General features: G+C 34.7%; 3 protein-coding genes across 3 annotated transcripts; 1 reads left to right on the forward strand and 2 right to left on the reverse strand.

Annotated features, from left to right (window-relative positions):
• Positions 1-1696: 1696 nt before the first annotated feature.
• On the reverse strand, positions 1697-5483 carry fuz (fuzzy planar cell polarity protein). The gene has a single exon (XM_073849179.1). It carries the CDS (start codon positions 4768-4770, stop codon positions 3490-3492), a length of 1281 nt encoding a protein of 426 aa, XP_073705280.1. The 5' UTR covers positions 4771-5483; the 3' UTR covers positions 1697-3489.
• Positions 5484-9197: 3714 nt separating this feature from the next.
• LOC141344658 (stress-associated endoplasmic reticulum protein 1) lies at positions 9198-11308 on the reverse strand. Its single transcript, XM_073849535.1, has 3 exons — positions 11115-11308; positions 10813-10888; positions 9198-9952 (listed from the first exon to the last, which is right to left on the reverse strand). The coding sequence occupies exons 1-3, from the start codon at positions 11193-11195 to the stop codon at positions 9912-9914; spliced, it is 198 nt and encodes a 65-aa protein (XP_073705636.1). The 5' UTR covers positions 11196-11308; the 3' UTR covers positions 9198-9911.
• Positions 11309-18748: 7440 nt separating this feature from the next.
• On the forward strand, positions 18749-27419 carry selenot1a (selenoprotein T, 1a). Its single transcript, XM_073848748.1, has 6 exons — positions 18749-18892; positions 19453-19563; positions 21127-21253; positions 21623-21710; positions 22052-22218; positions 26888-27419. Exons 1-5 carry the CDS (start codon positions 18762-18764, stop codon positions 22174-22176), a joined length of 582 nt encoding a protein of 193 aa, XP_073704849.1. The 5' UTR covers positions 18749-18761; the 3' UTR covers positions 22177-22218; positions 26888-27419.
• Positions 27420-27807: the final 388 nt, after the last annotated feature.

Below are 27807 nucleotides of genomic sequence, written 5' to 3' on the forward strand. Positions count from 1 at the left end.
CCCAATAAGATTTTTTTTCATTATTCTCCAACTTTACTTTCTCAAAAATGTTCACACAAATGTATACTTATGCCTTTGTTGAATTATTTTAATAAAATGTAGTTCTCTGTAGCAAAATGTCTTGCAGGTTGAGGCGGTTGAATAATTTAAAGTGCAACTGTATGTACTGATGAGAATTTACAGAAACCCAGAACCGGATTTCATTCCTAACTATTTATTTTTACATGTCTCATGTGTTCAGTTTATTTTTTCATTATTTTTTTTTTTTAGTTTCTCAATTGTTGGGTGCAATTGCAGGTTTGAAGATGTGCAGGCTGTAAAATACTATTTATATTTAAAATTAAGTATAAATGTGCTATTAAAACATTCGGTGCAGCGAAACTCACACCCAAATTCCTGTCTTTAATTTAACCTGAAAATATTTAGGTACATCTTCTTTCACATCACCCACTCCTGTTACAAAAATACATACAAGCCTCTGCTGTAGGCAGGACTCATATTATGTTCTTGGAACCTAATATGATTGGGCAGCAGGGGGCGTGGTTACACAGATTTATGCTGTCTTGTAAAAAAAGGTCACACTTTATTTTAAAGGAGAAGTCCGGTGTGATATTGACCTAAAGCAGAGGTTCTCAACTCTGGCCCTCGAGGTCCACTTTCCTGCAGAGTTTACCTCCAACCTTGATCAAACTCACCTGCCTGTAACTTTCTAGTAATGATGAAGAGCTTGATTAGCTTGTTCAGGTTTGTTTGATTAGGGTTGGAGCTAAACTCTGCAGGAAAATGGACCTCAAGGGCCAGAGTTGAGAACTCCTGACCTAAAGTGTAATGAATCATGATACCAAGTGTGAACTTAGCTTTCATAGCTCCACACTTCATTGGTAGACTTCCAAGGGCCCTGACATTTAAAACGAGACATTGAGAACTTTGAAAAAGCACTGGTAGTTTACTTCCAAGAAGATTTATACAGACAGTTCCTTAAGGAAATTTACCGTTCGCTGCCATCTTGAATTTAGTCACGATAAGTCGAGTGACGAGCAGGAAGGAAACTAAACTACTACTTCATAAAACTCAGTAGCATCATCGTCCGACATCCTTGCAATTGCCAACTGTCTGCACTAACTCCAGTCCAAAAGTAACGCGAGTACTCACGTGACTTATCAGGTTGTAGTTTCCTTCCTGCTCGTCACTCGACTTATCGTGACTAAATTCAAGATGGCGGCGAACGGTAAATTTCCTAAAGGAACTGTCTGTATAAATCTTGTAAATAAACTACCAGTGCTTTTTCAAAGTTCTCAATGTCTCGTTTTAAATGTCAGGGCCCTTGGAAGTCTACCAATGAAGTGTGGAGCTACTTTGTGCCTCGTAAATGGTGTAAAACAGTGATTTATTTACATGGCTAGTCCGATGCCCGAGCCACCCTCAAAGACAACCTGTTGTTAGCATCGGCTAACTAGCGCCAAATTTCCGAGTGCAGGGGACAAGCCGAGATGAGCTATGAAAGGTAAGTTCCCACTCAGTATCATGATTCATTACACTTTAGGTCAATATCACACCGGACTTCTCCTTTAAGGTCCAATTCTCACTAATAACAAACCATTAGCTATGAATTTATTCTTAATAAACTCCTAATTTGCTGCTTGTTAATAGTTAGTACCATAGTTAACAGAAATAAACAGCAGATTAATTGCTAGAATGCAGAATTTATTTCCTTGTTGGAGCAAAAACATGAAAATAATTGAAAACATTTAAATAACACAGCAATCAAATATACTCAAACTCATTTTTTTACATTCATGCATGTGGTATAACAGTGTGAATACTACATATACAGTTACACAGTAGTGATTAAGTGCTTTTGAGTGATTTTGATTCACTTTCTAGAATCACATTTGTTTATATCCTGTTTTTTTATACAGCTCCTAAGTACTTAAACAGTGATAATAAAGAAATACTAGTAACCCTTTAAGGTATTATGAACTAACAATGAACAATACTTTTACAGCATGTTATTCTAGGTTTGTGTAATTTATAAATCTGCTACTGTTTTTTTAATAAAAACATACCAGTAGAAGATGCAGATGAACAAATTCACATTCTAACATTATAATCATCATTACAGTAATTAATAAATTGTGTATGATGTTCATTATTAGTTCATGATATCTAAGTGTTTCCATAAATCTTTTGATTAATATTCAACAAGGCACCAGCCTTGTGACGAGTTAAAGAAATTGTTCATCCAAAATAAAAGGTATGTCATTATTTACTCACCCTCATGTGGTTCCAAAACTGCATGCCTTTCTTTTTTTCTGTGGAACACAAAAGAAGATATTTGGCAAAATATCTTGGTGTGTGGTTTTTTTTTTTTTTTTTTTTCCTCAATGGGATTCACTGTTGTTTCAAATAACGAATGTCATTGTATGGACAATTTTTTGAAGATTTATTTTTGCAGAAAGTTCATAAGTACATGAGGGTAAGAAAAAAATGACAATTTTTATTTTTGGTGAATTACCCCTATTAATAATGCTTGAGCTGTTAATTTTTTACAAATCTAGTTGGTTTGGTACCTAATTAAAGGATTATTCCACTTCCAATATAAAAAAAATCCTGATAATTTACTCACACCCATGTCATCCAAGATGTTCATGTCCTTCTTTCTTCAGTTAAAGAAATTAAGTTGTTTGAGGAACATTACGGGATTTTTGTCCATATAGTGGACTTCAATGGTGCTCAATGGATTGAAGGTTAAAAATGCAGTTTCAGTGCAGCTTCAAAGGGCTCTACACAATGCCAGATGAGAAATAAGGGTCTTATCTAGTGAAACAATTGGTTATTTTCTTTAAAAAATTACAATTTATATATTTGTTAACCTCAAATGCTCATCTTGTCTAGGTCTGCGATGCGCATGCGTACTCTGTGCACTCCAGTACAATTTCATTTTCATTACCATCTACATCGCTGCAGAAATACTGACCCAGTGTTTACAAAGTGAGCGTGAAAAGAAGGTTAAACTCCCTTTACGGAAAAAGGTAAAACAGCGATGTAGGTCAATTTTGAAGTTGGAGGAAATGAGATGAGAGTTTTTCAATATAGCCAAAGTATCTTGAACCAGAGTGCAAATGCGCATCGCGAAGCTAGACAAGACAAGCATTTGTGGCTTAAAAGTGTAGAAATATTAATATTTTTAAGAAAAGTACCTATTGTTTCACAAGATAAGACCCGTATTCCTTGGCTGGCATCATTTAGAGCCCTTTGAAGCAGCATTAAAATTGCATTTTTAACCTTCAATCCGTTGAGCACCATTGAGGTCCACTATATGGAGAAAAATCCTGGGATGTTTTCCTCAAAAAATACAATTTCTTTGCAACTGAAGGAAGAAAGACATGAATTTCTTGAATGACATGGGGGTGAGTAAATTATCAGGAAATTTTTATTCTGGAAGTGGAGTAATCATTTAAGTGACTCATACATGTTTAAACCAAAGCCCTAAAAACCAGTAGCAGCAGTAATCACTGAGAGAGTCTGTGTAGCCACAGTACGCAAGGCAAACGTAGGCACAGAGAGATCCATGAGGACAAAGAGCTGGTGTTGGGAACTCTGCAGGCCATAACACTTACACTCATCAGTGACGAGGTAGCACTGCATAGGGACGTGGGTAAAGCCCTGAGAGAAATCCTCCGAGGTAGTTGAGGCTGACGAAACCGATGTCACCTGAGAGGTAAAATATCGAGTCACAGCAAACGTATAAAACAGGCGGAGGAGCTCCAAGCGCCTGCTTGATGAGAGGAGAGGTGTAGACTCAGAGGGAGCACCACTGCGAACACGAGGGCAGGCGGTGACGGCACGTCGAGATTCACGGTTAATGAGCAGAAGAGCCTGGACGTCCCATCGAAGACTAACAGACGGGGGAAGAGTAGAGCGTTCGGCGTGCTCCAAACAGCTACGCAGGTTCTCCACAAAAGTGGACCAAAAACGACCGATGAGCTCATTCTCTGCCTTGTACAAAGAGGGTTTGGGCCCACAGAGGACGCACACGTGAACCCCAGGAAGTAGTTGAAAACTAAGCAAGCGGATTGCAACAGTAGGACTTCCTTGAGGCAGGAACACGGGGTAGTCACATGAAGATGCACCAGAAAGTGAGTGCACCAAGACTGAGAGCACAACAACCTCCTGGGACGTCAGTCGAGACCACCACTTCTCCGTGGCCTGTGCCACTCGGCCATGCACCAGCAAACAACCAAATTCACTCTCCGCCGCTTGGGCGAAAGTGTCTATGGCTTCCTGAAGCAAGCCGGAGTGTGAGGGAAGCAAACAGTCGGCACACTGCGTCAGATCTCCCATAAATCCTTTATCGTCATTAACTCGTTCCAAGAGCATGTCGATGAGCCGGTAGCAAGAGCGCAACTCCCGTTTTAACCTTTCCACGTTGCGTATGTTTGCAAGCTCGTCCTGTCCCAGGACTAGGACCATGCAGTTCCACACGTTCTCCAGCAGGCGTTGCAACTGCAGCTCACTGATGGTGGATCCCCCGCTGCCACTCACAGCAATCAGTATCAGGCTCTCCTGAAAGACCCTCCAAACCACACGGCTACCTCGATCTGTCTCACAGCTTGCTAACTGAGCCTCATGGCCGGCACCAAACATATGGACACCGTTTAGGGAGCCGATAATGGAAAAGGGAAGCTGTTTGGAGGAGCCTCGTGAGAACAGAGGGACTCCACTGGAGGCTGTGAGGCACAGCAGTTGGAGGGTCTCTGCTTGCAGCATAGCAAATGTAGACTGGGTTGGAAAGTGGCTCTAAATGCCAATCAGTGATGGAGACATCTTATAAAGCCTTTAGGTGCACAAAGACAAAAAAATAAACACATGAGAACTTCAGCAGCAAAAGACATTACACTGACATGACACCTACAGTGCCTTGCAAAAGTATTCATACCCTTTCATTTTTTTTTCACGTTTTGTTGCAGCATTATGTTAAACTGCTTTTGTCTCATACACCATAATGACAAAGCACAAAACAGGTTAGTAACAACTTTGCACATTTATTAGAAATAAAAAACTGAAAAGATCCCGTTGCATAAGTATTCATACCCTTTTCTGGGACACTCAAAATTTAGCTCAGGAGCATTCATATTGCTTCTAGATGTTACTACACTTCGAGTGGAGTTAAACTGTGGCAAATTCATTTTGAAAAGCTGAAAATGCATATCAGAGCAAAATCCAAGTTCTGAGGTCAAGATAACTGCCTGTAGAGCTCAGTGACAGACTTGCGTTAAGGCAATGATCTAGGGAAGAGTTCAGAAAAAAAAATCTGCTGCACTGAAGGTTCACAGAAGCATGTAGCCTCCATTATCCATAATGGAAGACGACTGGAACAACTAGGACTCTAGAAAATGTCTGCCAGCCCCCATCCAAGCTGAGCTTGAGAGGTGAAAAGGTGAGGCAAAGAATGGCAGATAATTGCCAAATGCAGATGTGCAAAGCTTGTACCCAAAAAGACTTGAGGCTGTAAAGGTGCTTCAACTATGTACTGAGTTAAGGGTATGAATGCTTATGCAATGTACTTATTTCAGTGTTTTATTTTTAATAAATTTGTAAAATTTGCAAATCTGGTTTTTGCTTTGTCATTATTATGGTGTATGGAGTGTAAACTGATGTGGGGAAAAACTAATTTAAAGCAGTTTAACATAATGCTGCAACAAAACGTGAAAAAAATGAAGGGGTATGAATACTTTTGCAAGGCACTGTATGTATGGTAAAATGGGGTAGGATGCCCCTCTTAGGAACAATGTGCTTTTTCTTCTGAACTGTAAGATATTAGATGTAAGTTTAGCATGTGCAGGATGTTGATGCATCAGCCAATGTGGTATTAAGGGAAACTGCCAGAAGCATTTGTTATTTTAGTGACTTAAGAATAGAAATAAAGAACAATAGAAGCAAACTAACAAAAGAGCACAATATGTAAGTGCTGTGACAAGTCTCAGTCTAACGCTTTATATGTAGCAAGTTTTCTTTTTAAAATAATCAACAAAAGAATAACAAATAGATAGAATAGAAACAGAATAAACAGTGCTAGCAGAGGGACAATTTCTTGAGGTTGGCTAAAGATTCAGCTGCTAAGAACAAGTTTGGCAGGTCATTCCAGTCATAAGGGTAAATTTTTTAAAATTGAGATTTATACATCACGGAAAAGCATAATAAATACAACAACAACAACAAAAAAACAGATGTATGGTTTGATGGCCGAGATACAACTATTTGAAAATCTGGAATCTGAGGTTATAAAACCATCAAAATATTGAGAAATGGCCTGTCATGTGGTTCAAATGAAGTTCTTAGCAATGCATAGTACTAATCAAAAATTACGTTTTTATATATGGCAGAAAATTTACAAAATATCATCAAGGAACATGATCTTTAGTTAATATCCTAATGATTTTTGGCATGAAAGAAAAAAAAAGATAATTTTGAAACATACAGTGCATTTTTGGCTATTGCTACAAATATGCCCGTGCTACTTAAGACTACTGGTTTTGTGATGCCGGGTCACATATTATTATAATGTTATTAAAACTGACATTTATTATCTTATATGATATTACATTTTATATTACATAATATAAAAACTACTGAATAAACTGTCCTATTGTGTTTTGACAAAGCTGAATTCCAGTAAAAGATATTATCTTGGCAAGTAATTTTTTTTCTATTACTTACTAAAGGATTATACATATATAGACATTTAAGTGCTCATATTTTAAATGGAAATGTCATATGCCTGTTGGTTTTCCTTATATTTCCTTCTGAAATATCTACAGTTGAACTGCCTGCTGCTCTTCAGATAAATCCTTGAGGTCCCACAAACTCCTTGGCTTTGCAGAATTTTTTGTGTATTTGAACGCTTTCCAACAATGACTTTATGATTTTAAGATCCATCTTTTCACACTGAAGACAACTGAGGGACTCATATGCAACTAGACGGTTCAACTTACTAATGCTTCAGAAGATCAGAGTAAATTTAACTTATTTTCTCTTTTAGGAAACATGTAAGTATCTCAAAAAATATGGTATTTAGGCAAAATAAGAAAAATGCACACATCTTCATTCTGTTCGAAAGTTTTCACCCCTGGCTCTTAATGCATCTTGTTTCCTTCTTAAGCATCAGTGAGCGTTTGAACCTTCTGTAATAGTTACATATGAGTTCCTCAGTTGTCCTCGATGCCAAAATGGATCTCAAAATCATAGTCTTAGTTGGAAAGGGTTCAAATATACAAAAATGTTGAAAAACCAAACAATTTGTAGGACCTGAAGGATTTTTCTGAAGAACAGCAGGCAGTTTAACTGTTCAGGACAAACAATTGACTCATAAACGACTATCGCTAAAAAAAAAAAAACAGCTTTGGATCATTCAGGTAATATTAAGAATCAAGAAGAGTACTTTTTTTTAAATATAAATTCAACTATTATTTTCCTTCTAATGGACTATATGTAAATGTCTTTTATGTGGAATATCTTAATCAGGTCAGTACTAAATAAAAAAAATAATATGCATTTTGTATGATCCCTCTTATTTTGGTAAAGTAATTAAAAGTTTTGCAGATTCTGCAAGGTGTGTATAAACTTTTGACTTCAGCTGTATTTAACTCATGTAATTATTAAATAATAAGCCATTAAATTCAAAAACAAATTACGAAATCAAATCGTCAGTTAAAAGAAATTGCGGAAAGGGGGAAAACACTTGGTTTTTGGAGCGGGGGGGAATCTTACCTTAGCCTACTCTACAAACTGGATAAACTGGTCTTAATGCAAAGTAGGCCTATACATGCTAACGTTACTCATCTGCGTGTTTTTCGTCTGTCTCATTATGCAAACATTGAACAAACCTGCTAATCCAAGCTGAAACATTGAATGTGATAACACTGTAAATAAGCGTTAGTTCGCATACGTTTAGAAGTTTGACCAAAGATTTTCACTCACAGAATTAAGCCGCTAATGACTTGAGTAGGCACTTGATAGTAAGAAAAATAATAAACTAATTTTCTTGCCTGACTTTGAGAGTTGTAAACTTGACGTATCCACAGTGACATCTCTGACAACAGCGGTTCCGCTCTTCTTCGTAGCCAACGAAAGCAAAAGAGAACTGATGGCTCCACAGCGCCACCTTCCGGTGACTTTATATACATGCAAGTAGAGTGTAAAAAACAGTTCAGCTCGTCAAAACTATTCAGCATTGAACTGCAATTAAATATCTATCAGTAATTTGTATATTTATATGACGTATAGTTAGCGCTTTATATGATTAATCCTGAACAGTCTCACATTGATATTAAATTATAGAACATTAATATAAAACACCGTTTATTTTCAACTATTTGTGTATATCATTAAGTCAAATCTGAAGATTTATTTAAAGATAATGCCACTAGCATGTTTAAAAAATTAAGCAATTTTAATTAAATCTAAGTATTTCTAAACATTTACAACTTGACAATAAAATGTGACTTGCTATAGTGTTCTTAGTACTGAGCATAATTCACTTCGAAATACATGTAACATAAGTACAATGCTGAATTTGAAACACTCACAGCATTTCATCACATCACAATCAAAATTATTTAAGTATTTTTAAAGCCACTTACCTTTTTTTTCAACAAATTAAATGCTTAATTCATATCAGAATGAACAACATTCAACTCTGTATTGATTCCCATTGTGTGACAATAGGCAAGTCAAATGTAAATCACAGAATATCTAAATGATTTTACTGTCTTTGACATTGCTTATCCATCTAAACAAGCCAAAGAAAGTCATTAATCAGTTAAACAGAGTAGAAATCATGACAGAATGTAATCAATCACAGTCCTGGACGGAACTCCATTTTTCCTCAACCTCACAGACTTTAGTCAGCAAATTTCTGGTGAATACATTGTTCCTTGTTTTCAGTTGTTTTAAGCCAGTATAAATGGCGAAAAGATAGCACTTACATGCCCTTACTGTTTGCTGGTATATTAGTTTGATTATTTACCAGTCTCTCTATTGGTAAATATAACCAATATATACTCCCGCTTGTAGTTTTAATGGGTAACAGACATTGTAGACAACTTCTGGTGGTTATACTAAAGTGCTACTAGCTAATTTAAAAATAAATAAAAACACGCACACATGCACACACACAAACACAAACACAAAGCATGCAATTTTTAAACATTTTATTTTAGTCCAGCTCTATTGTTCCTCTTCCTCTTTACTCCATCACACTTTCACAGCAGTATACAGTATTTAACGTCATCAGTTCTGAAAAAGCTGAATTGCTAAGCCTTAATCTATTATGGTAAACAGTACCACAACAAGAAGAATATGTGCCAGAGAACTAAATTATTCAGGTTGAAGTTCCATATTCTAGAAGGAAGGAGGCAGCTATTAAATTACAAAGAAAACAAGTAAAAGAAAAGTAATACAATGTGTGACAAGAGACACATTTTAATACATTTGTGTTTAGATTTGCTGACTGGCTTTTCATTCATAATACTTCATCTTGTGCAAACTACAAAATGGCTGTTTTGGGGGTTCATAAAGCAAACAAAAAAAAACAATCAAGAATTATTTTCAGGAATGAATGAGAAGTCAGGAATTACAAATCACATCACTGCTTGTGACACATCAAGATTTATAAATTATACCAAGGTAGATTGACAGAAAATACCATTACGATTGATCGGAATGCAATTTTATGGCTTTTAGATTTTTTTCTTCATTAACAAGGCACCAGAGAGGAATGACAGGATTGCTGCACCTCATAGAAGATGAATTGATAAAATCAGGAAAAAGCCTTTAAGAGATGCTCCTTGGCAAAGACGCAGAATGTGAAACTGGCAAGGAGTGGATATTTGTGAGATCATTTGTCCTCTTTACATGCCCATTCGAATGCTCTGAATGATCTGGAATATTGCTGAAGAGAGAGAAGAAAAAAAAAAAACAGAGTGACATTACAGATGGCTGAAATTGCAGACTTTGGAAAAGTTGAGGAGGAAGAATATTGAAAAGCTGAACTTGTTGAAGTCATGGTTTAACATTAATGCCAGCTTTGGTATAAAGGGATATAATGCCCCATTGTGCTAGCAGATATTTAAGTTTCTTCTCTCTTTTCTCTCTCAAATGTAAACTATCTGTTTTTTTCGTAAAGAGTGTCATCTCTAACAGAGTAAACTTTATGCTCTTTGGATTGAATCTGATAAAAAAGATTGCAAAATCACCCATGGCACAAAAGTTAGGTCAAGCAAACTGAGAGTAAGATGACCAAAAACATACAACGAAAATGTCATTTGTTCAAAGCGAACAGCTTCTCTATGAGAGCTGGCAGAAACCCAGAAGCCCGGGCCAAAGAATGTGCCACATCGAATCTGGATGGAGCTGTTTATGATACTGACAAAAAGACTACATCTTTTAAGCTATATGTCTTAAAGCCAGCTGCCAATAAGATTCGTTACTCTTCCTGGGAGTGCAGTTGTTGGCAATGCAGTTTTGAGAGTAGCAACACCTGCAGATCCACGTGTCCTACCCAGTGATAATAAGCAGATAAAGGCATGCTATCAGTCCAGCCTTGTCCATGTAAATAGTGTGTATTATTATCTCGGCCTTCACTACAGTGCAAGGTTTCCCAGTTTGCCAAAAATGAGTGGAGGACAGCTTAGTCTACCTACTGTACCTTGGACTAAACAAAACATATGCAAGTAAAAATATAAAATACTATTTTATTTAATGAGTTTATTGTGATCTCTTGTTCATCTTTTGTAGTGGTACGTTACTCACCTGAGCCACAGACAACAAAGATGAAGAGTGCCAAGAGCCAGGGTCCCACGGAAACTTTATCATCACTGACGTTTCTCTGCGTGGATTTACATTTAAATCAGTTGCAATCGAGCATTTTTTTTAGCTGTCACTTAAGTAGAAGTGCAGTGGGATTTCGCGATGAAACCTTATACACTACAGCATTAAAAGACACGATTTCAATGCAACATTAATAGTTCCTAATATAAACACTTCACTTTAATACAGTAAGTTAGTTTCACTTCTGTCGTTACACTATTAAGCATCATGAAGAGTTGTCATACCGATGATTTGACGTTGCCTCTCTGGGTGATGTTTTTGCTGTGTTTCTCGTTGGCCATACGAATCCTCTGTTTGGCGACCATCGTTACAAATGCTGGTGGGTTGTAAAAGTGAGCTGGAAACGGTCACAAATGTGACGAACACAAACTGAGGATGAAGAGAAAACTACGTCGATTTTTGTCTACGTACTCAGAATCTAAGCTCCGCCCACACCGGAAGAACGCAAATGGACTGACGCTCTAATCGGACCACCCATCTTTTTGAAAAAAAAAAACGCTGATAATAGACGTTAACACAACATTTACTAGTTTTATTTTTTTATTTTTTTTTTATTGTGTACTTATCTTCCGTAGTTTGTCACACAGCATGTTTAAAGCATTCATATTGATCAGGATCATTTAAATTCTGGTACATACTTTCACAGTGTATGTTTTTTCCCCCCATTGCATTAAATGTCAAATAATGGATATGTGGTTTAAAAGAGCCAGTACTGTAAAGTTAACAAATAACAAATATTTAGGTTAGGTTTTGAATGACTATTCATCAACTGAACTAGGATATCTGAATTTGAAGGTGACTGAATTTGAAGTGTGATTACGAAAGGACTTTTTTGTATTATATATATTTATATATATACACACACACACACACACACACACACACACACACACACACACTATATCTATATATCTATCTATCTATCTATCTATCTATCTATCTATCTATCTATCTATATATATATATATATATATACACACACACACACACTATATCTATATATCTATATATCTATATCTATCTATCTATCTATCTATCTATCTATATATATATATATATATATATATATATATATATATATATATATATAAAACAGGCTAGAGAAAAAATATATTATTGTATTAAAAATGTACACGACCAGTCAAAAGTTCTTGAACAGGAAGATTTTTCATGTTTTTTAAAGAAGTCTCTTCTGCTCACCAAGCCTGCATTTATTTGGTCCAAAATACAGCAAAAGCAGTAATATTGTGAAATATGTTTACTATTTAAAATAACTGCTTTCTATTAGAATATATTTTAAAATGTAATTTATTGATCAAACTAAATTTTCAGCATCATTACTCTGGAGTGTCACGTGATCCTTCAGAAATCATTCTAATATGCTGATTTGCTGTTCAAGAAACATGTATTATTATTAAAAAATAAAGAAATAAAAATAGATAGGCTAATTTTATTATATAAAATTATCTTTTTTATTTTTTTTATTTAGCAAAGTTTTAAATTGATTAAAAGTGATGATAAAGACATTTATAATGTAACAAAAGATTTCTATTTCAGATAAATGCTGTTCTTCTGAACTTTCATCAAAAAAACCTGAAAAAAAATCTACTCAGCTGTTTTAACACAATAATAATAATCTTTTTTGAGCAGAAAATCAGAATATTAGAAATGATTTCTGAAGGATCATGTGACTGGAGTAATGATGCTAAAAATTCAGTTTTGAAACCACAGGAATAAATTACATTTGAAAAAAATATTCAAATAGGAAGCTGTTCTTTAAATAGTAAAAATTAGAGGTCGGCCGATGTATCGGTTTGCCGATTAATCGGCACCAATAGTTGATTAGCGGAACTATTGGTTATCGGCAAAAATCCCCGCCAATAGTTTTTCTGGGTTGCCTTGTTTGCTGAAGCAGCTCACGCTCCGCTCTGCTGTCACACCAATGCTTAATGTCAGGATTGTTACCATTTGCATATATGCACTTTATTTCACAATGCCAGTTTTCCTTGTTCTTATTTGATTTTGATAACTGATCAACATAAATATGTATTAAAAATGAAGATAAAAATTATACAAAACGAAATTCAAATAAAAACGTACTAAGTGGTCAAAAAATTGTTTCTAACCCTCTTCAACTCTCCCGGCATATTGCCGTCCAATTCATACCAGGTCCTTTATGACATTTACAAATTACACAAACTTCTTTCGTAATAAACAGATTGAACTGAAACAAATCACAAAGAAATAATATTTAATTATGTAAAACAGAAAAAATGCCTACAACAATATATATAGCTCTTTCTCTTTTCGTTTGATCTGTTCTTTAAACTAATCTTTGCCGCTTATTTGATCATTCTTTAAGTAAACATTTGCCCGTTTGGTGATTAAAAAAACTGTTTTAGACTTCCCCTTGAACTACATGCGACGCGTCCTGTGTGTGTGTGTGTGTGCGTGTGAATGTGTGATACCTGCAAGTTGTCCGCGCAACGCAGCTCTGCACTTTTGCCTGGTTTCATTAAGGGTGGGTGAAAAATGGATTCTCCGATGCATCGCAATCCTCTCTTCAATGAGCTTGTGTTTTCCCCCGCATATGGTACACTGTAACCGATTTTTGTAATTTGAACAGTATTTTACTGTAATATCTACAGTAAGATACTGTAAAATGTATATACAGTATTTTACTGTAAACTGCAAAGGATTATGGGAAAATATATGATCACTACTGTAATTCTCCACTACTGTAAATCCGTTTACAGTAGTGAACTTGCCCGCGAAAAATTGACCAATGGCAAGGGAGATTTTTTTTTCTCCTGTTGAGAGGAAGTGGCGGTAAAAAGGACAAAAGAGAAATGTTGCATCAATAACTCGACAAAAAGGTTAGTATATTATTTCTGTTTTATTAAAAACTGAACAATTTTAATTTGTTTTCACTTGTTAACAGCAAACTAACAATATTCATCGTGTTTTTCATGTCGGTAGCCTTTTTTTTCTGACTGACGGCCGGGGCGCCGCCATAACGGTGAAAACATGGACTGGTGAGTAAATTAAGGTGACCTATATTAGTCGAAATAAACTTTATTTAAACTGAGAAACACGTTTGTATATTCGGCTGCCCTTTAATGCAAGTTAGTTCGTCTGACGAGCCCTTACTCAAGCTTAACAGCAAACTGAGGTGAAATACTGAGGTAAAGTGCGTTAAGCAACACAACTGTTTCTGTGCAGATTTTAAACTGTATTTTCAAGCCCTTCTTTTGTTTGTTATTTTCAAGTTTCTGGTCTGGATGTCGTCTGTAACGTCGGAGCGCGGAGGTGTATTTTGGATCTTCTTCTGTGAATGACTGCCATAGTATCGACGATAACATGAACTGGTAAGCTAATAATGTCAGTAAGCCGAAGTTGACAAACTTAACGTTAGTCACAGAGCAGCATATTATCTTTTAAACGCTGCCTCTTTATAGCTAGCAAGGTAATAGGCTTTATGCCGAACGTCACATGACCAACCCCGGAAAACAGGTCTCATTGCTTCCGCTTGTCGGAGAACGTGTTAATAGTCGTAATAAATAATGGCGATATCGACGGACTGTTAAGGTAATCAGTTAAACAAGCCAGCTGTTTATTGTGGACGTTTCATTCGATATTTATATATAAATGTTAGTGAAAAGAATAAAAATTTAAAACTTTTATATATCAATCCACATATGTGATGGACATTGGTTATGATCATTTTTAGTGTCTACTTTGAATGAATCTTGAGTAAATCATGTTCATATTTAAAGAGGGATATGCAAAACGCGTGAACCGGAAGCAACGACACCTGTTTAGCAGAAAACGGAAGCCTGTTGGGCATAACCCCTATTCTCTTCAAATGATGTTTAAGTAAGAAATGTGTGTATGAATGTCGTATGTAACTTTATAGACGGTCCCTTCAGTGACAGACATGACATAAACAGCGCGCTAACATGAAACACTGAGGTAAAACTGAACACCGCGGTTAACTGCATCTTTTGTGTTTTATTTTCAAGTTTGTGGTCTCGTGGTCATGTCGTCTGCATCGGAGGTGTATTAGAGTCTTTTCTGGTGATTGCCGTCGTCGCGGTGCAAACAACAGGTGAGCTTCCCCTTTCATCAATTTAACTAAGTTAATGTTAACGTTACTAAATTAGCTAAATTAGCCACAGGCTGCTGTTCTCCACTGACTTGCAGAACAGGTTAACTTTTTAAAGAGAGTAACGAGCTAGCAATATATTAATATAGCAAGTTTTGCTAATAAATATGATAAATGCTTATTTTATTAAAAATGTAAATTTTATTACTGTACAGTAGTTGTTTTTTCTGATCATAAACTATAGTAACACTAAAAGGGTGTTGTGACACTGTCTGTTACAGGAGATTTCTCCAAGCACTAACTGGATGCTGACCATCAGATGCAGAATCATCATACAGCTGTCCATTTTACAGACATGCAGAATAAGGTAACCTAAAACATATTTTGTTTTACATTGCATTTACATTCATGCATTTTTCAGATGCTTTTATCCTAAGCAAGTTATATTGTATTTAAAGTACACATTTGTAAGGTATTTATTTCCTGGGAATGTTTTTTATTACCATCAAGATTGAGTTTGCATGCGCATTAAAATTATTTCTATTAAACCAGCATTTAAACAGCAAAATGCAGCTGCTTCAGGTATCTTTAACTTACTGTAACCTTTAAATTCATAATAGCAATCTTACTGTCTGTCAATTTAGATTATTGTTACTGTAAAACAACAAATATAGATTTTTAATCATAGTAGCCCTATTATATGCACAGACTTTCTAGGAAACACACACCTGTTTAGAATGTTTATATGAACAGATTGGTTAGCATTTAGCATGGTCTGTGGCAGACTTTACTAAGTGTCAGGGCAACAAAATTCAATAAACAAGAATGTAATATTAAGTGATTTAAATCAAGAAGAAAATATTGTCTTTTTGCTCCATTTAGTAAAAACGGTTCTTAACAAAGCCATGTTGTGCATCTCTGCACACAGCAGTGTTTCATTACTGAATGAATTTACCTTTTTTAAACACCTAGAATCAGTGACTTACTGACCCATTCATAAAATTCTTTATAAAAAATTTCAAGAAAAAGTTTCTTCAGTTTTTTTTCTTACTACTGCGTTCGTATGTAGTATATAATTTTTTTTTAAATGCATACAGCACCAAGTTTGACAGTTGAGGCAAATTCTTTAAACACTGTTTTTCTTGTGCTTGCAGGTTCGTTCAGACAGTCAACCTTTGTGGCAGCAAATGCATTGACAGTCACAGATCAGATGGACTTCTGGAAAGAGGGTGCAAACAGCAAGCATCAGCCTGAATCCCATTCTGCCGTTTCTCATCAGAGAGCTTGTCAACTTTGACTCAAAACTACTAAAATTTAGCACAACACAAACACATTTTTACTGTATGATTTTATTTTATTTACACTATCAGACAAAGCTTTTGAACAGTAAGATTTTAAATGTTTTTAAAGAAGGTCTCTTCTGCTCACTAAGCCTGCATTCATTTGATCCAAAGTACAGCAAAAACAATACACTTTTGAACCATTTTTATTATTTAAAATAACTGTTTTCTTTTTGAATATATTTTAAAATGTAATTTATTGCTGTGATCAAAGCTTAATTTTTAGCATCATTACTGCAGTCACATGATCCTTCAGAAATCATTCTAATAATTTGATTTTCTGCTCAAAAACTATTATTATGATGTTGCTGAAATTATTATAATGCTAAAAACAGTGGAGTACATTTTTTTTCAAGTTTCTTTGATGAATAGAAAGTTCAGATAAACAGCATTTATCTGAAATAGAAATAGTTTGTAACATTATGAATGTCTTTATTATCACTTTTGATCAATTTAAATCATCCTTGCTAAATAATATCTTTCTATTCATCAAAGAATCCTGAAAAATCTAAAAATTAAATAAAATGTTTATCAGCATACTAGAATGATTTCTGAAGGATCATGTGATACTGAAGACGAGTAATGATGCTGAAAATTCAGCTTTGATCAAAGGAATAAATTAAATTTGGATCAAATTAATGCAGGCTTGGTAAGCAGAAGAGAATTCTTTAAAAAAATCTTAGTGTTCAAAAACTTATGACTGGTAGTGTACTTACTTATTTTTGCTTTTCAGTATGTGTATGTTTGCCATGATACAAAGTCTCTGTACTTTTAAAAAGAAAATGTTCAACAATTAAAAAGAATATTATCAGAACTAATGCTTATGAGTTATTGTGATTTTTATGGGGTTGGGGTGGTAAAAATCTTGAATTACAGTGCTGTAGGTTAATTGGATTGTTTTTACAGGTAAAAAATGTTTAAAATAAATGAAAATAAACTCTATAGTACTGATACTGTAATTGAAAATACAGTAAAAATACTGTAATTGAAGATACAGTAAAAACACTGTAAATGAAATTACAGTAAAAATACTGTAAATGAAATTACAGTAAAGGTCTTTTAGTACTGTAAATGCACTTACAGTAATAATACTGTAAACATTTTTACAGTAACTTACTGGCATCCAGCTGCCAGTAAGTTACTGTAAAATTTACAGCAAACTTTTTACAGTGTAGGCTACGTGTGCGCGCTAGAGACGCAGCGGACTTCATTGCACAGAATTTGCACTGTGAGACACGTGCGTGCTTCCACCCGCAGTGTTTTACTTTAGATATGGCTTCATTTCTGCCGTTTGTAATGGAGTACTATTAGATGCACAAAACTCGCGCACTGGCAGACTTTCACTTGCTCTTTGTGTTTGTTCGTTCTAAAAAGCTCGATTGTGGATGCAGTTAAATGCACTTGCCTTTTCGAATACTTTTATACGAGACTGATGTAAAGTACACACAGTCAGTTATGTTTTCAGAGCAGGACAAAACATCTGATATATCAAAATGTCTGAGCATTCATTGAAGCCTGTTAAAGCAGCCACTGTCATATGTTACTGTCTTGTTTTAAAAAGTAGCCTGCTTATATATATCTATATTTAAAAAAAAAATTCTGCACGAAATAAATTTGATATAAAATCGAATTAAATTGAATCTTAATTTTAAGATGGCAGTACTGACATACAGAGATTGCAAAAATAAACAAAAAGCATATAAACTGCAATTTTACATATTGTTAAAATGTAAAGATTCCCACTCCTTTACAATGAGCCCATTTGTAACATCAACTAAGAAAGCTGTATAGAAGAGTTGTTCCTTGTTAGAGTGTTAATTTTAACATTTACTGATATACTGTTAAATTTCGAAGTTTATTTTGTTAACGGTAATGAACTATGAAATAACTTTAATAATTAATAAATAATTAATATTAGTATTTTTATTCATTTACAAAGTATGGTTTAGTACTAATAGTAGAGCACTATTTTAGTTGCCTTTCAGTAAAAAATGTTTTTGTTGTTCTTTGGATCAAATAAATGCAGGTTGTTGAGCAGAAGTGATTTCTTTAAAAAACATTGTATGTATATATATATATATATATATATATATATATATATAGACAGCCTACTTGTCTGAAGAGACCAGACAAAATTGGTAGTCCACTGTTGCTGGAACAGATTGTGGGTTACACTAACACTGTTTTTGGTTGTTGGAATTGTTTTTTTTTTTAAGCGGATCTTTCAAACGAACTGTTTATAAGAACCGATTCTTGGAACTGAGGCGTTCTTCGTCAACAATGTGACGTGTGACCTCACGCCCAGAGCCGTTTCTCAACGTCAAGCAGTCGCCCACCAATCCCAGCGTGGCTTCCTGGATTACCCGTATGAAATTCAGCACACCACTTCCTGCTTTCAGTTCAGAAACTAATCGTCGTGGGGGAAGATGCGTTGGTTACCGCTCTCGGTTGTAATATTATGGGCCTGTTCTCTTTACAGTGCCTCTGCGGATAACAGTGGTGTCAAGAAAATGAAGGTACAATTTGCCACGGGTCCACTTCTCAAATTCCAGATATGGTAAGTGAGAGTTTTAAGCCATTTTCTTGTCGGTCTGTCGGTCGGTCCCCGCACAGGCCGACAAGTGTATGACATTGAGTAACGTTACGTTGATAGTAGCACAGACGTGAATAGCCTTGTAAAGATATTAACCACGCTTGCTGTAAGCATTGGAAGGTGTACTGTGACAGTAAACAAAGACAAGCGTTAATTTGTCTCATGGCACAAGTAGTCTCGAAGATGTCTCAGGATGTTATAATCGGTTGGTAATCTGGTGTTAAGTGGAGAGCTCTCATTTGAGGATTAGGCCATTAGGGTATACAGTATGTCTGTGTGCTTGCACTTAAGTCATTTGAGTGCTGCACGTTTAATAATGCAGCTTTATGGATTTATAACGCCAATTTGAGGCTGCTATAATATCTAACGTTAGTCTCCCATGGCAGGTCATTTGTCATAATCTGAAATGGAAATCACTGTTTGTATAGTCACTGCACTATAGTGCAGTTGTATTTCATGTCACCCTGTGGTAGTGAACAAAAGGCTCTGAGGTGTGTCTTCTTCATCTTGTTTGTTTTCTACAGTGTCTCCTGAGGATACAAGCGGGTGTTTGAGGAGTACACGCAGGTTTTGTACCAGCGGTACCCAGACATCCGCATAGAAGGAGAGAACTACCTTCCTATGCCTGTCTACAGGTAATTGCTTACAAACCACTGCTCACTGTTACATAGCCACACTTGCATGTTTCTGTCCTCGTGGCCAGGAATAAAACAATATTGTATATAAATACATGTGTGTGTTTGTATTTAACACTAATACACGTACAATCGCACACCTTTGCAAAAGAATCAAAGACTTGCACATTATTACTCACCTAGCAGATATTTACAAAGATACTACTTTTCAAAAGATCATCAAATCTGCTTTTATGTGCTCACTAATAAAGTAAAAACACTAATACTCTTTTAAAAATAAGGGTGTTTTTGCAGTGATGCTATAGAAGAACAATTTTTGGTTTCCCAAAGAACCTTTTTGTGAAGAGTTCTTTAAAAAGCCATTTTGAAGAACATTTTTAAAATCTAAAGAACCTTTTTGGCTATAAAGAACCTAAAAGGTTCCTTGAATGTTCAAGGTTCTTCATGGAAGCATTGATGCCAATAAAGAACCTTTATTTTTTTTAGAGTGTATTGTGAAATAGTAATAATTAAAAAGGTTGTTTTCTATTGTAATGTAATTTATTCCTGCGATGTCCAAAGCAAATTTTCTTTTGCATCAGAATATGCTGATTTGCTCAAAAACAATTGTGTTTTTTGAAAACATTACTTCAATAATGTTTATTAATGCAGAAACCATGATATACTACAATTCAAATATTTGAGGTGTGTTTATATAATAGTAATTTATGTTTTTATTCAGCAAATATACATCAAAAGTGACAGCAAAAACAAAACGATTCCTTAAATGCTGTTCTTTTGAACCAATGATAATTGAGCAACAAATCAGCAGATGTGACCACAAAACCAGTCATAAGTGTCCTTTTTTTTATTCTATACATCATAAGCTAATAAATAAATAAGCTTTCCATTGATGTATGGTTTGTTAGGATAGGACAATATGAGATACAACTGAGGGTGAAAAAAAAAATCAAAATATTGAGAAAATTCCCTTTAAAGTTGTGCAAATTAACTTCCTAGCAATGCATATTACTAATTAAAAAGTAAGTTTTGATATTCATGGTAGAAATTTACAAAATATCTTGATGGAACATACTTTAATTAATATCCTAATGATTTTTGGCATAAAAGAGAAAAAATGTTGACCCATGCAATGTATTCTTGGCTATTGCTACAAATACACCTGAGCCAATATACCCAAGCTACTTAAGACTTAAGTTTTGTGGTCCAGGGTCACATATTAGAATGATTTCTGAAGGATTATGTGAGACTGAAGACTAGTAATGATGCTGAAAATTCAGCTTTACATCACAGGAATAAAAAAAAAATAATAATAATGATAAAACTTAAGTAATTACAGTTTAAATGTGCTAACCATGTATGAATGCAAATATAAGAATGCGTATTTTGTGATATTAAAAATATAAGTAAATAAAGGGCTGTTGCTTGATACATTTTTGGTCATTTAGTGTAAACAACTAAATAATACTACTATAACAATAAAACTACTTATTATGCTTGTGTATGGTATGTGTGTATTTGTGCTTCAATTATTTATATAGTGTCTCTTTTTCTTCCCTCCAGGCACACTGCTTCCTTTCTGTCTATGTTTAAGCTGTTGTTAATTGGTGTGATCATTGTGGGCAAGGATCCATTTGCTCTATTTGGCATGCAGGCTCCAGGTCTCTGGGTTTGGAGTCAGGAGAATAAGGCAAGACCTCAGTCTAAACTAAAACCTATTTGAGTAGTGGGTTCTAAATACAAACTTTTTCCCCATGGAGCTCATTAGTTTGTAACTTTGTCACCTCAGTGACGTCTGTGGTTATAGGAGAGTGTGCAATACACTAGAGACCAAAGAGCAAACTCTCATTTTAATGTTTACCTGGTTCTTTCTACACTGTTTTTGAAACGTAGGCTTTAAAGTACAGCAGAAAGCCTTAGGTGTTCTTTTTATGTTTCAGTTTGAAAAAAGTAGCTCACAACTTGTGTATAAAATATGCACAAAATTAAGTATTTAAGTATGTACAAACAAACTAGCTGCAGCAATGCTTGTCTAATTTATTTTATTTAAATTTTTTAGATCTATGCCTGTATGATGGTGTTCTTCTTCAGCAATATGATCGAAAATCAGTGTATGTCTACGGGTGCTTTTGAAATCATGCTCAATGGTAAGTGTATTTGGTTCATAAATTGAGTATTAAATGTTTATGATTTATTTTATTGAATGATTAAATGATTTTATAGGTTAGAAAATCCTTATGATCTCTTTCAGTCGAGCTCTTTATGCAATCGCACATAGAAAATGTTATGTAAGACATTGCAAATCAGAAGAGTTGGAGCTGTTCTCTGTCTATCAGACCAGTTAAGCATACGGATTTGTTGACTTCTCTAAAGAGAAGCAGTGTGGTCGTAGCCTAATTCAGTGGTTTAGTCTGACGGAAGTTAGCAAAATGGCATGGTTGCACTATCACCATAGTAACACTATTTTTGGACTTTTTTTTTTGGTTAGATGTTCCAGTTTGGTCCAAGCTGGAGTCAGGCCACCTGCCTTCCATGCAGCAGCTAGTCCAGATTCTGGAGAATGAGATGAAGATGAACGTACACATGGACACACTTTCACACCATCGCTCGTAACCTTGCCTCTGATTCACTGAATGGAGCCGACGACCCCTCCACGTATGTTTAACCATCACAACCCTACCAAATATTAAATTAAGTCACGAATCGGGGTGGGCGATATGGCAAAAATATCAAATCACAATTTTTTTCAGAAATATCACAATTCATGATTTTATCACGATTCTTTGTCATGTTGGGTTTTACTATTTTACAGGTTGTCTGAGCGGTACAGCCAAACTAATTTACCTATTTTAAAACCAAAACCTTACAAGGTAACAAAATACAAAATAAAAAGAATCGCAGATATTTAGTCCAAAGTGGGCTAAGATAAAAATCTTTGTCATTGTTATATTTTGTTAATATAAAATAAGAACAAAGATAGGCTACATATTACAAATACACATAATATGCAAATGCAATAAACAGTGCTTTCATTTTCAGGCACAGTAGGTGTATTTATTAGTATCATTCAAGAAATTGAATTAACATATAAAACACTATATACGTAAATTATACATTGAGTCTTATTAAAGCAACTGTATTGAAGTTCTTCAGTCACTAACAGTGAGTGATTTTCCTGTGTTTTGTTTTATTAGCGTACTATCACCCAAAAATAACAATTCTGTCATTTACTCTCAAGTTTTTTTTTTTGTTTTTTGTTTTTTTCAAATGTAAAACATATTGAACAAAACTTATTTTGAATAATGAGGGTAACCACACAGTTGTTGGTCCCCAGTTACTTCCATAGTATATTTATTTTTTCCCACTATCAAAGTCAGTGGGGACCAGCTACTATTATCCACATTTTTTTTTTGTGTGTGTTTAGCACAAGAAAAAAAATTATATAGATTTGGGACAACTTAAATTTGAGTAAACTGTTCCTTTAATGACAATCGGTATCATGTTTAGTCCCGTCGCGTTAAGAACTGCACGCATCTAATATACTCTCTCTGTACTATATATATTCTCTCAGTTTACTTTCACTTTAGACATAACCAACTGTGTGTATATGTAGTCCTTGCGTGTTTTTGACAGTAGTAGCGAATCAGACGCCAAAGATACCTTAGTCCAGTAATCAGGCGTTCATGAAGCGCATGCCAGAACAGCGCGTAGACGAAATAACGTTATTTTACCGGCAAAGCTATAAAGCACATGCAAATAATGTACTTTTGTAAAATATTTAATAAAAACAAATACCTATTATACTATTATCTATAATATAGACTATAAAGTTTGGGGTCAGTAAGATTTTTCTTAAAGTTTCTTATGCCCACCATGGCTGCATTGATTGAAAATACAGAAGAAAAAAAATTATATTACAAAATATTATTACAATTTAAAATAAATGTTTTCTACTGTAATACATTATAAATTTAAATGTAATTTATTCCTGTGATGCAAAGCTGAATTTTCTGTAGTGTTACTTCAGTCTGCAATGTTACATGATCCTTTTGAAATCATTCTAATATAACATTCATAATTATTTGGTGAGTAGAAAATTCATAAAGAAGTAACTAAAACTTGCTACAGTAAATAAAAAAATACTGACGCAAAACTTTTGAACAGTAGTTTAATAGGCAAGCAGCAACTACACAAAACTGAAACTGACGATTAGGGCTGCAAAACGATTAATCGCATTCAAAATAAAGGTCGTTTACATACTACACGTGTGTGTATTATTATGTGTATATATAAATACTAGGGCTGCCCTTGACTAAAGATTTTTCTGGTTGACTTTTAGTCGTTAATTTTAAGCATTAGTCGACTATTAGTCACACGTTTATTAATAAACCATATAAATCATAATGAGCCTTTAATTGCCTACAAGCCCTTAAGCGCATGCAAAAAAAAAAACATGCCACAGCATACCAGTAGATATAATAATTATGAATGTGTCAGAAAAACAGCAAGGAGACTGCATTAACATTTTAATAATTTACTGATTAACTAGTTCTTTGTTTATTTTTGGCTTTAGAGAAGTCTGCGACACTGACTCATCATCACAGTAGTGATGAGTCTGTATGTATGTTTAATATGGCTTACATAGAGAATATTTCAGGGATTAAAGTTATCCGTCGCTACAACAGATTTCCATTAATTGCAGTGAGTCTACGACAGATTTCCGTCAATTTAATAAAAATGAGGGTTAAAGAGACAGCTAGTGACGCCATCATTTACAGTCGGGTAAATAGCAAAAAACACAGAGCAGAACTTGAATTTAGGCAAGGGTTTTAATAACACTCAATGGAATGTATCATTTGCACATGCTATTGAGTCTTGCTTATTTGAAGTCAAAGAGATGCTCTCTTGGACCATTTTATGTGCACCCACAGATCGCCATAAGGAGAGTGATGGCTTTTAATAATTGTTAAGGGAGTTTGCAAATTTAATATTGATTTAATACAACAGAAGTTACTATTACAGGGTATCCGCGGGGTTTTAAAAAGTATTAAAAAGTGATAAATCAAAATTGTCAAATTTAAGGCCATTAAAAGTATTAAATGTGGTCTCAAAGATATTATTTTTTCCAAATTAGGTATTATTTTTTCAGACTATCAGGTGTCCTATTCTGATTGAAATTCTATCTGCGTTCGCGTTAGTTTGTTTAAATATGGGCCTCCTCTGCGACTGTCAATCATTCTCCATTCAGTAACGTTATTCAAACAGCGCGCGCACCTCTTCCGGTTACAGCAGGATGCACGGTAAAACTCTCCAATATGATATATTCACATTAAAATGCTTGATCTGTAGAGAAAAGGCTGTGGATTTGCATAAAATGACTTTATTTTGTTGGAGTTTGTTGCTGTTTTAAACGACTCGCTACCGTGTGCCTGTCACAAACACACAAGGACTATGAATCGGCATCAAACGCACAATAACTGGAATTTAAAACGCTTTCTGCGCTTTGTGCCGTGAACTTTTAAATGCGCACTGGCTGTGTCTCCATGTTGCTTTGAGCACATCATTCTGCACCCGCGATGCGCATACGCGCTTTGTGCGCTCTGTTTTGAAGCGTTTCATATTATCATGGTTTTGCGCACTGAAAGATGCACAGCCTTTTCTCTACAGATCAAGCATTTTAATGTGAATATATCATAATGGAGAATCAGCAACTTGCAGTGAATGCCAGCCAGTGTGCTGGAACTATCCATTCTCTCCATTGCACATTTTATGTAGTTTGTTTTATTTTTATTTACTAAGTGAAATAAATATGTGCAATATGTTGTCAACATCAGTCTCTAAATCTATTCTTTTTTTGTATGTTATACATGTCAAAATCTGTGTAAATAATGGAAAGGTCGCTGATTAACACTTGGAATTCAGTGTCGTGATGGTTTTAAAAAAAAATCTGAAGGTAGTAAAAAAGGTATTAAAAAGTAGTAAAATTAACTTAAGGATTGCTGTATATACCCTGTATTAAGAGACTTGCGTTATCTGACTGTAACACTACTGTCTGATTTTACTCTATTTCGTCATCGAAAATACTTTCAAATAAAGTAACACTTTAGCCACTGCGCATGTCTAAAAGCAAACACAGTGGTATTGCATTCATGAATGCAACACCAAGTGCGTTTTTAAAGAATCTAGTGAGTCAGTGATTCATAATTATACCTCCTGCTGGCAGATTTATTTTTATTTTTAACATGATTTCAGCTATTTAAAATCATTTAACATTTCTATATTCAACGTTTAATATTTAAAACATTAATCTTTACATTTATTTGCACTAATGCCACCTCTGAGCCTTATTAAATGTCTGAAAATGCGCCTAAAAGCCACTTTGGTGTGTTCTTCTGTGCGACCTCTGTAGTACAAATTATTTTTTATTACACTAATTTCATATGATTAGTAACTAATTTGTCTTATTCTGCTTATTATTATATTGCTTTTAGAAATGTTAAAAAGCTTTTTATATATATATATATATATATATATATATATATATGCATTTTTGAATTTGACCATAGATGACTTTTAATAAATTTTGAAAAATGCTGTAACAAAGGGAAAAAGAAAATGCCTCTGTAAGTCAAATATCACCTCATATTAGGAAGGCAATTTTTTTTATTATTGATCAGAAGATTTATTTTTAAAAACGCATGTCTCTGGAATTGTTTGGCAGAGAATTATTATTATTATTATTTTTTTTTTTTTTGCTTTAGTCCCAGATGTTTGTTTTCTGTTTGAATTGGCTAATTTAAAAGTTGACATTTCACTCTCTATGGATATATTTTCATGTCTTTAGGGCAAGTATACACAGAGTTTTCAAAGTTTTCCGCTCAAGTTCACAGAGACAGGGACAGCAGTAATTTGCTTTATTTTACAAAAGCACAACGTTTTGTTCTTATTCGGAGTGCACATAAATAAGTGCAGAGTATTTACAGATTCGAAAGATGTATTTTAAGAGCAAGTGACGGCACCGGCGCCTTCATCTGTCTCGCAGTGAACGCTCTACTGTTCAGCTTCCACACTTCGCACAGACACTTAAATAGCACACATTTTTCTAGGTTAACATTGGATTGAACGGCCATGTAAAGTTGCTACTACTTGCATATTTCAGATAAAAAGGCATATTTGAGGTCGATGTATGATATTGTACGATCTACTGTATTATCACAAAGACCAGCGGCCTTTAACGTTCTGTCACAGACTGTATGACTTCGATGACTGTATGACTTTTTTTTTTTTTCTGCAACTAATAAATTTTTTCTATATTGTCTTTCAGTTCTGTGGTAAAGCTCTCCTATGGTTGTGAGGTGACGTTTATGAAGGTTTGCGCTGAAAGTAGTCACTCTACTAGCGCACGCCTGATGTCCTTCGTTCTCCTCATCACGCCTCTTGGAGATGCACCACCTGCAGATGCTGGTGCGGGATCTACGGCAACATCAGTGGCTATATAAATATGATTGCAGCCCATCTCTTGTGCAATAACCATTTTGTTCAGGTCAGGATAAATGTTCACAAAGACTATAATATTCATTTTAGCTCAGTCAACAGAATTTTTGATGGCATATTTTTCTTTCCCATCCTACTGTATCTGTATCTTTAGTACAGTATCCTACTGTATTGCTAAAACTTGGTCTTCATGTTTTATTTAATAAGTAGAAATGAGAAGCTCCTAACTTATACACCCAATCCCCATCATGATAATTTAACATTTAAGTAACATTGATTATATTTCTGAGCCCTGGTTTTTATATTGCTTTGTATAGCTTAAAATGTTTACTAAAAGGAAAATAAAATGGAATCTAACTAAATATTGTCATTCCTTACTAGGAGAACAGGCTTGCAAAAGCTTTTTACAGATCTGAAACATTAAAAAAAAAAAAAATTGTTGGAATTTGGGTTTGAAATAATACTTTACCATTAGAAAATGATTCATTTATTTTTGTTAAACATGCTGTTAAATATCACTCTTCAGTCAATTGTCCTGTAATGTCATTAACCTAGTCTAGAATTGGGTTTAGTCTGGTCTTACCCAGATCATTTCAGGTGAAGAGTCTTATGTGCTTATCACCATCTAAGAACCCTATTGTGAACTGAGGTTTTTAGTTAATGTAAACTACCAGTCAAAGAACAGTCGGATGTTTTAAATGTTTTTTTTTTTTTTTTTTTTAAGTCCCTTCTGCTTACCAAGTCTGCATT

The sequence above is a fragment of the Garra rufa genome, chromosome 10 (genome assembly GCF_049309525.1).
Source record: "Garra rufa chromosome 10, GarRuf1.0, whole genome shotgun sequence".
In the NCBI taxonomy this organism is placed as follows: domain Eukaryota; kingdom Metazoa; phylum Chordata; class Actinopteri; order Cypriniformes; family Cyprinidae; genus Garra; species Garra rufa.